The sequence below is a fragment of the Schistocerca americana genome, chromosome 5 (genome assembly GCF_021461395.2).
Source record: "Schistocerca americana isolate TAMUIC-IGC-003095 chromosome 5, iqSchAmer2.1, whole genome shotgun sequence".
Classification (NCBI taxonomy): Eukaryota; Metazoa; Arthropoda; class Insecta; order Orthoptera; family Acrididae; genus Schistocerca; species Schistocerca americana.
This window is the reverse complement of record NC_060123.1, coordinates 354,580,990-354,591,195: the sequence shown is the minus strand read 5'-3', so window position 1 is coordinate 354,591,195 and position 10,206 is coordinate 354,580,990. Positions and strand designations below refer to the sequence as shown.

Genomic DNA, 10,206 nt, shown 5'->3' with positions numbered 1-10,206 from the left:
TCGTGTTGCTTGTTCAAACACACTCGTTGAGGAAAAGATGTGGTTTGTCGATTGTGTAACGACGAAGAATACAACGCAAAATCGAAAAGGAGGAACTCTACAGGAAATATCACCAGTTTTCCCGATAAAAGCGATCAAATTTGTTACGTGTAGTCTGGTAAGTGAAAAATGTAACCGGAGAGGTTACTTAAAGAAAGTCGTGAAACATTACAATAAGCAGGTTTTAAATACAGCCAAGGTGTCAGCTTGCAATACGAGTGTGATTAAGTTTGAAAAAATTTTCAATGACGACCTAGAGGTTGACTGCAGTTACGTAAGTGTGCACGAGTGCCGCTGCGGCTACAGGGTTGTTGCGGCCGGAGTGGGGAGGCTTGGCGGCCGCGCGGAGCAGCAGGGCCTGGCGCGGCGCGCGCGCACCGGACATATAAAAGGGCGGCCGGACATGGCGCCGGCACTCGAAGCCGCAACGTCCAGCAAAGCCCAGACATGTGCTGCCGTATCGCCGTCGCCTCCTCTCTTCTGCTCGTTGCCGGCCTGGTCGTCGCCGAGATAGGTAAGTCTGCCGCCAGTACTGCAAATCGGCGCCATCGCAAACGCTCCAGCGGTTTCCCAAACTTGAAGCAAATTTCACTTTCGTAACGTGCTCTCGTTGCTGTTGATTCCATTTTTCTGCGCGTCATTTCGACGGCCGATGCAATCGTCTGCTTCACGTGCTGCGAGTTGCATTTTCTCTGCCTTTACTCTAACCAGACATCGTGTTCAAGTTCTATTGCGAATTTAAAATTCATAGTTTGTCAGTCATTGTGGCGGCAACACGGGCGTCTGTGTATCGATAGATACACGTTGGCTTGAGGTAGGTAGATTCTAGTGAGTTTGCTTCAAAGTTTCAAATCATTTCGATTCTTCTGCTAAGTTTAGCGTTCTATGTTAAGAAAGCCCCTTGCCAGTCTTTTCCCATTTCTATGGACAAAGCCCTCACTCACCAGAAATTGTTTTACTGAAGCAGTAGAAGTTATAATTTTTGATTTTATGAACTGATTCAAAAAATATTTGGTTCCTCCAATCGCTCTGTTGCTTACAAAGTATACTCAGATGAGTATTTGTTTCACGTGTTACCACTCACAAATATTTCAATAATATTCTTACTGTTCCTGTACTGCAGCTGTATCTGTGTCACTATCCCTATTTAAATAAAAGTAGTTTTTATCCTAGTAGAGTGTTGCTTTTGCTGAAGACTCAGTATAATATTTTCCAGAAATGTTATGTGAAAAAAGATGGTTCAAATGGCTCTGAGCACTATGGGACTCAACTTCTGAGGTCATTGGTCCCCTAGAACTTAGAACTAGTTAAACCTAAATAACCTAAGGACATCACAAACATCCATGCCCGAGGCAGGATTCGAACCTGCGACCGTAGCGTGTTATGTGTAACGCGACGCGTTGTACATCACATTAGGGCAGTTATATGGATAGTCAAGGAGAATTGTTTACAAATCTTGATAAGTAATGGGAGATACAAACATTTCGGAATAGATCAATGGCGTTTCTTGAGATCTTGTCAAAGCTGTAGCTTTGGTCTGGAATAATCTACCATACTTGATCCAGTCACATTCTGACATCAAAGCTATTTGTTTTGTTCCTTCTCTGGATCTTACCACACAACGATCGAAACTGAAATGTAGCTTCTTGCTTGTCACGAAGATAGCGCAGGCAACAGTCAAAATATAACGGAAAATTACGCCACCTATTGCAGCGAGACGCCTTGATGATTATATAGGACAAATTTAAAAAAAAAAGAAAGAAAAGAAATAAATCCGGTATAGTTGCAGCTTATCAGTTTAACAACACTACAGCGTTTGTTTACTCGATTCTCCAGCTGATGTTCTGTGTGCAATTTTAATCATAACTGCTAAAAGTAAAACCGGAACGCTTCATTTTTTCATGCCACTTTTGGACGTTTTAAGTTCGGTTATGCCGTTCCAGTAGTGTATCACGACTCAGCTTCAACTGTGTCATTTAGGGTATGTTGCTCCCTTAGTCCTAGGGAGACAGAACACCGTGAGCGCAGCTGACAGGTTGTCATGACTGCCAGAAAATTTATCGGAACGGCATATTGTGTATGACTATTCTTGTCTTTCAGTGACACCTCTCGGCGTCAAGACATGTGCTGACGACCAGCCTAACGTCGTCGAATGTCGGCGGAAGGCTCTACAGGACGCAGTGCCACATCTGGCTACTGGTGAGTACTGGGAAGTACGTCTGTTAACGGTAAGGTCTACTCCGCGTGTAACAGAAGCAAGCCCATCTTTTGAACGGAGACGAGTACAAGATTTTCACTACTGGGAACTATGCGAAACTTCTTTGATGTTTAAGTTAAATAATAGTGCTCAGTAGCTCACTTGCACCATTCTTAGAACACGAAGTTGTATCTTGACGTTTATTTGTACTTTGCAGGGCAACACAGACTGAATGCTCTTTAATAGTTCTGATGTCCTATCACCGTCTGCTATCTCAACATAACATGAACCCATGAATGTTATATCAGCTAAATCATGACTTAATTAGTAATAATAATAAAGGAATGCAAAATGCCTATAATTAACTATAATTTGCCAAGCTATAACGCCGTCTTACAGCTTTTTGCACTTGTCATAATTTGGTGAGAAGCACTTATGGACCCAGTGAGATTACGCAGTTAACTCAGATTACAACCGGTGAAAAAATTAGAATTGTGATAATGTTAATACAGACAATTCAACGCAGATACATCACATAGAGGTAAAATACATATGACATTTGCCTCTATGTTAAGCAAGTGTATTCTAATGAAGCCTTGGTAATATGACCGAGGGCAGCCTGTATCTTAGTGGGGGGAGGAGAGAAGGGGGATTGTGGGACGGGTCAGGTATTTACATCAACCGGAGACACCTTCACAGGAAAGAAACACAAAGCTCCGCTGCTCTGGTCTAAGACGGGCCTATCAGGGCCGGACGGCCACCGTGTCATTCTCTGGCGGTATGAAAGAGTCTGGGGTGACCACACCGCTTTCCCGGCCGTTGTCGGTTTTACAGACCTTGAAGCCGCTGCTTCTCGTTCTCGTTGGCAGCACGAGGCTTAGTGATCCCGTTCCAGTCCTCCCGCCAACGCTCAATGTCTGGCAGAAAAGAGAATTGAACCCGCGTCCGGTGTGGCAATTTTTTGTTCTGGAATTTTTTGTTGATGACAGTGTGTTGGTTATTATCAGATAGCTTTAATTCTTATATAAACATTAAAGCTTTTGAAGTAAAATAACTGTATATAGTTCCCAAGTGAGACACTTACAAGAAAAGAACCAAGAGAATAGGAAGGTGCTCGAAACGGCGACTTTGCTATCAGATGCTACTTGTTCAGAAATTTGTGTTATGAACCTGAGTAGCCCCGCAAGTTTTAAACTGGCTTCAATCGATCGAACAATGAAGAAACGATTAATGTATTGGTCCCCTACAGCATTACATACGAACCATTTTGTAAATGCCTTTCGATCTTCCTACCCACTCTAAGACACCATTCATGAACTCTTAAGTAAAGGTAGAGCGTATACACTCCGCGCAAAACAAGTTTATGTTGAAGGATAGCAAGCATAAGCAGGTAACCTTCGTAACGTGAGTTTCAGTGTGAGATGAGCAGTCGCGTGTGAACGGCTGACATCTGTCCGCAGGCATTCCGCAGATGGGTGCCGCACCAATCGACCCCCTGGACGAGCTGCCACCGCTGACGTGGCAGACCAACTCCAGAGGGATGGCCCTCAAGTTCCGCCTCGACAACGCCCGTTTCACCGGCCTGGGCCGCTCCGTCGTCGACAACCTGCAGTAAGTTTCGTTTTCTCCTCATCGTGTCTGCAGGCAACTGCTGTACCATTCCGTGGATCATGGATCACAACATGCGCCACGGCGTGGACTGCTGGCGTGAACTCAGCTGGGTAGGTCGACTGAAAATGTCTCGGTGTCCCCTACAGTCAAAAATGGTTCAAATGGCTCTGAGCACTATGGGACTCAACATCTTAGGTCATAAGTCCCCTAGAACTTAGAACTACTTATACCTAACTAACCTAAGGACATCACACACACCCATGCCCGAGGCAGGATTCGAACCTGCGACCGTAGCAGTCCCGCGGTTCCGGACTGCAGCGCCAGAACCGCTAGACCACCGCGGCCGGCCCCCTACAGTCACGCGCACTCCGGCAGAAAACCAGATGCTTCGCTGACTCCAGAAAATCGTGGCAGTTCTCATTTCTTCCTTTTAGTCTCTGCGTTTTGCCCTTCAGCCGAGCTCACTTCTTTAGGAATTAAGTTTTTTCCAAAGTATTAACTCTCCTGAACGGAGGCCAGTGATATACATACCCTTGTTAACTACCATCTCCCCTCCACCTCACCCCAACCCCATTAGTTCCATTGCTTGCGACTGTCAGGTTGTTCGCTGTTTTAAACCCAGTAAGAGGTGCATCCAAAATTGTTTTTTACACATTTATATGGGAAAATACTTGGTCGGTGTTTCTGTCCCATTTACACGAATTTAATTACTTAGCTACTACTTCTTTCGTAGTATGTATGGGTACTAGCTCGGAATTAATGCTGGTTGACAACAGACATTTTACATGAACATAAGAAGTGCAGGATTGCTTGCTGACAGTGTTCTGCAGTGCCTCGGAAAAAGGGTGTACCTTTTCAAAACCTCCCTAATCTAATAGACTGTGTATGTGATTGTTAGAAGAAATGCGTTTGTGTGTCAAAGTACACGAAACACCGTGTGTTATATGACCAGAGCGATCGGGTAGTAACGTGTTTTTTCAAACAATTTGATTTCCAAGTCACTGGATATTTTTTCCTAAGACGTTGTTCACTAAATAAAAGCTATTGATAAGGTTGATTTTATAAGCTTTTAGTATGTGAGGATGACTGTATATGTGAACATAAAAGATCGACTAATTCCGTGTGAAGCTTGTTATGATGATGCCTCTATGACCTCTAATTTCTGACTCCTAATGTTCATCCATTAGTTATAACATTTCACGCCTCGTGTTTGTGCCTCACGTCGCAAAAATTTCGAACGCAACTTTTCTTGTACAGCCAATATCACATTTAGGTAGTAATCGGAACTTGCTGCGCTGTCTGTCGTCTGTCTGTATCTCACTACCTATCCACCGATCTATTTATCTCTCGTTCGGATCTCGAGTTCTGTTACTCCATCTGTATTTCGTGTCATTTAACTTGGCGTCATTGTGTTTCCAGCGTGGATAACGTCAACAACCGCATCCGCGTCGTTACCCACATTGATGGCGTCAACGCATTAGAGGGCGCCTACGCCATGTCCGGAAACGTCCTCGGCGTCCCTCTGGACGGCAGTGGTTCCTTCAAGGTTTCTATGCGTAAGTATAAAGAACCACATAAACCAATAACAGAAGACGGGTCAAATTACTGTGGGTTATATATTCTAAATATGTAAGGAAAAAATAAAATAGCAAATACTCTAAATCCCTTACTATTTTCATTTGCCGATATCATATCAGCCTAAGTCATAGGCTGGGAAAGAGTAAAGCTCTCATTATCTGCGTATATCAGTGTGTCTTATAGTCTTAAAGAATGTCATATCTTCAAATAATGATCAGTAAGTTATAACATTTTGGCGAATAAAAGTAAGCGGAAATTAGTATAGGCCATTCTTTCAATTGCGACGCATATCAGTGACACACAACGTTCATACAGTAGGTAACATTTAGCTGAAATATTTGACATTTAAGATCAAATGTTGCTTCACACATCAACATTATCAGTGAAAATATTAGCACGTGGTAGTCAGTATTAAAAATCCTGAGAATATCCTGAACGCTAATGTGAAAATTAAGCTAAACGTAACAGAATACGTAGTGAAAAGGACAAACATATTAACGAAGTAGCTATGTAAGGAGAACAAAAGAAAATGTATAGTGATGGCTGAGGGTTTTTAAAATTTGAAGGACAAATGACTAATTGGTAGCTGATATAGGAGTATTGCCTTTTTCGTCTGAGAAGGGTGGTGTGCGATTCAATTGTGGACAGAGTTTAAAAAGCAAGTGGGCCGACTGTATTGGCTATCAAGTAAGGATATTGAAATCACTATTTCGGCTTACTGTGTTGATGTATGTAGAACGAATCATCCTAACTGGATACTAACAGAGCCCTGGTCGTCACATTTCAGGCGGAGGCAACGCGGACGTGACGTACGCTGGACACCTCGAGACTGCTGACGGGGATCAGTCATACCTCAAGGTGGACTCAGTCAGCGTCAAGCTCGACTTGGGCCAAAGCCAGTATGAACTCACTGGCCTCTTCGGGGACTACAAGCCTCTAGGTAGGTTATTAGCAGAAAACTTGCACACATTGTTTTATTGAATACTTTACCTTGTTATCATCATCATCATCATCATCATCGTTATCGTGAATTTGACGTCAGATGCTGTACAATGATACCACCATAGTTCTGCAAGCGTTAAGTCCTTCATTTCTATTTATCCTGTCTATTTATATGCACGTTGTGTAATCTCATCTACACATTTTACCTTGTCTAGGTACTGATCTTTGATTATTTCCTGAATTACAGCAAACGAATTGCTTGAAAGAATTATTATCTGTTCCAGTGGAAATATGTCCCGTCCACGTCCGTTTCAATTTCAATTCATTTCATTCAGTCTTGTCTCCCACGTGTCACCCCATACATCTATTGTATTTCTGTCGATCATGCAGATCTCTTACTGGCTTGACAGTTCTGTTTTAGAATGTGTGTCTAAACCGTGAATTCATCGTAGCAACGCCAAAGCATTTACCATAACGAGCATTACCAAGATGAGGGGGTGCTTCATGCCCATCCTCCCCAAAAGAAAAAAAAATTAAAAAACTTGTAATTATCATTGTATTATATTAAAAGTACTGATGAATTGTTTACAAATAGGTGACCGAGAGCAATCAAAACCCAATTTCGTGTTTGGTTGTCTTGTTCCAATTATTTGTACAACCTCCTTGTGTGCATCTGAGGCCAGTATATATGAAAGTAATACTGCGCATCACAAGCATTCATTGCAATCTTCAACGCATCCGAATAGATATGAATAGTGGACTGTGCGCGTTGCTGGAAAATTATGTGATCGTAAATCAGTAAAAAGTGACACAAGTACGGCGAGTGTCTCAGCTTGAAACAAAGATACCGTCCAAAGAAATTTAAATCGAAATTTACGATCTCCGTTACCAAAAACTTTGCACATCTCTGGCATAAATAGTTGAACAGCTCTGAAATACGCTGACTCAGTTGCACTATTCATGAGCCCTATGTCAACCAGGACTAAAATTAAATACCGTATGTAAACGCAGGTTGGGAAATCGCACGGGGTGGATTCAGTTGCCTGGCGGCCCTCGCACATTGGTCCCTTTCCTTACGGATGTGGGAGAGCTGTAGAACCTGCATTCCTGATGAGTACGTGAGTATAATGGATGACTGTATAGAATACTGTTACGTTCGTGTTTTATGATGACGATGATGGTGGTGAGGAGGAGAAGGAAACTGAGGGAGAAGCCCACTGGCGACACACAGCCTCCTCCTCTCGAATAGCACTAAGGGGCCGCCGGGCTTAACGTCCACATCTGATGGACGTATCACCGTCAACAGTGTCATATGGCCTCACTTCATTAGACATTGCGGAGTGGTTTGGAAAATAATCCAGGACACTGATGGAAAGACTGGTGATCAGGAACTTTAGGCCACCAACTCTCGTCCCCTCGCAGACCAAATACTTGGCACTGAAAATTTCATCCACCATCAGGACGGGAACCAGGTTAAATCCAAATCTAGTGCCACCGCACAGGTGTGCTTCAGCGATCTGGGCTACGACAGCAGGCTCTACCAAGCTAATGCCAGAAGACAGTAGTAAAATATGGATGTCACCGTGAAGTCAGTTAACCCAGTGGAATCTGCGGTGGGAGTTGTATTCATGATGTCAACAAACTTAGATTTTCCAGTCACTTCAGAGGAATGATGAGATTGTTCCTTTCAATAAGTATCGGTTACTTACCTACCCCATTCTTCTACGCCTCATACGAACGCGCGTCACTGATATGTTACAGTATAATCTTTATTTTTTTTTGCTTCTTCCCCATATATGTATGCTCTGAAAACTGATTAAAGTAAGGTATCATTCTAGTTTTCCAATCAAATGTTCTCATTTTCAGTCTCTGCCAGAATATCAATTTCAGACTGTCATTTCTCTGTTTGCAGTGCACGCCGGAAATATGTTCATAAACAGCGTCGCCACGAAGGTTGTCCAACCCGAACTCCTGCCGACGCTGGAGAAATGGTTGGCCGAAGTATACCGCCAGCGTGCACAAGCCGTCTTCAGTACTGTACCCTACGACCAGCTCTTCCCAAAGAGGTCCGCTTACAGCTATTACTTCAGCGCGGTCTAACCACAGCATGCCTGATGTTTCAATTATTGCACAACTTCCCACTGATTGCATGGAAACTATATTTCCATCACTAATGAAACGAGGCGGCCTGTATGTCCGCAGTTGTTTGAATGCATAAAACAGGCTATTTGTTTAAGATTGCTACCATCAGCGCACGTGAGATCCGTATCTACCCATAGACAGCAGTTGCAACAATGCACACATTTCGTTCGTTTCTAAGGCTCGCGCTACTTGTATTAAAGTACTAAAGCAGACATTTCTCCCCCTGTAAGATAATCTAGTTAGTAATTAGTTTCACACACCAGGACATTTCGGTCAAATACAAATTAAAGTGCTGAGCGAGGTAGAGCAATATTCAAGACATTGAACTCTCTATGGTGTTCAAACCATCGTCTGTCCATCCCAATTTGGTTTTTCTGAAGTTTTCCTAAATCATTTAAAGTACATACTGGGAGGGATTCATCGACGAGGCCACTGACAAGTTCTTCCTCACCCTCCTCAATTTCAGCTCCTAATCTCTGTAACTACGTTTGTGTGTACTGGCCATAATAAACAAGAACCCTAAGGCGGGCCTTATATAACAAACCAATTTCAGTTATGCTTTCGTTGAATTCGGCCCAGAAACTTGTATAGACATTCCACACAATCGATGAAGGTATCTGCTTACTTGATGCTTCACTGTGTTTAGCTTTATCGGATTAGGCGTTTTCCATGCTGTTTTACATAAGAGCAGAATCTATAGATATCAAAGTTTATAACAAATCTCTCATGTTGGGTACAAGATGGTCAGTATTGATGAAAGCGCACTAGTTTTTCAAATCGTAAATTACGAACAGTGACAGAATATGTTTCAGTTTTCGGAAATCTTACTTTCTGTCGTTGTACGTCTACAGGATTTTATTTTCTCGAGCTGTCAGTAATTATATCAAACTTTGTGCAGTCTCTTTATAGCCGACAAAGACAAAGGACTTATGCATTACTACCCTGTCTTCGAGTACATACTGGAATCAAAGGCGCTGATGATTTACAGAGTGCAAATTTCTTTTACGTACACAGAGAAGACTCTCGAAGCACGTCCTTACTTCAAAGTAAGCACGGCAGTATTTCGAATATATACGTACTACCAATTAACAGTAGATTTGTATTAAAAAAGACATTTTGGGTAGAACCAGTTTGTCGAAGAATCAGTAACGACTGTTATATTAATTCTAGTGTTAAATAATGATATAACTGTGTGTATGTTTCGAAATATTTTAGTTTTGTGAAATATTCTGTCATAAGTAATAAAAAGATTTGAGACTATTTTGATTTCTGTCTTGTCAGTCATTTGTTTCCCATGAATGGATATTACAGTGTTTATTTCCAAGAGTCGCTATCTATTATGATGTCATCTAATTAACAAAAAAATGACGATTACCACTTCATATGGTTTGCTTAACTTTCCCGAGGTCACACTCGGGTAATGCAGGGACGATCCAACGTGTAGGTGATCTCTACTGTCCAAATCATAAACATGTTCATAAATTGCTCTCCAGCATCAAATGATTTGAATGGTACGAAATTATTCTTAATAATTCCATAACCTCGTATGACACCATAACGATATCACATAACAGGTAACAGTTATTAGCTGTGGTGATTTTATAAGCTTTGTCACTTAAACTAATGAAATATTAGTGTGCTTACAAGATCTGATGACAGAACACAGGCGGTTACACATCAAGACGTTATCAAAACTA

General features: G+C 42.2%; 1 protein-coding gene across 1 annotated transcript; it reads left to right on the top strand.

The window, feature by feature from the left end:
- Nucleotides 1-441: 441 nt before the first annotated feature.
- Nucleotides 442-9,769, top strand: LOC124616016 (putative beta-carotene-binding protein). The gene is made up of 6 exons (XM_047144232.1): nucleotides 442-553; nucleotides 2,140-2,238; nucleotides 3,697-3,847; nucleotides 5,267-5,403; nucleotides 6,213-6,365; nucleotides 8,280-9,769. The coding sequence occupies exons 1-6, from the start codon at nucleotides 487-489 to the stop codon at nucleotides 8,465-8,467; spliced, it is 795 nt and encodes a 264-aa protein (XP_047000188.1). The 5' UTR covers nucleotides 442-486; the 3' UTR covers nucleotides 8,468-9,769.
- Nucleotides 9,770-10,206: the final 437 nt, after the last annotated feature.

Excerpts from the sequence above, each read along its gene's own strand:
- LOC124616016 (XM_047144232.1), top strand. The coding sequence starts at position 487 with ATGTGCTGCCGTATCGCCGTCGCCTCCTCTCTTCTGCTCGTTGCCGGC. Across the intron at positions 554-2,139 it reads CCTGGTCGTCGCCGAGATAG|TGACACCTCTCGGCGTCAAG; the intron begins GTAAGTCTGCCG and ends CTTGTCTTTCAG. Across the intron at positions 2,239-3,696 it reads AGTGCCACATCTGGCTACTG|GCATTCCGCAGATGGGTGCC; the intron begins GTGAGTACTGGG and ends ATCTGTCCGCAG.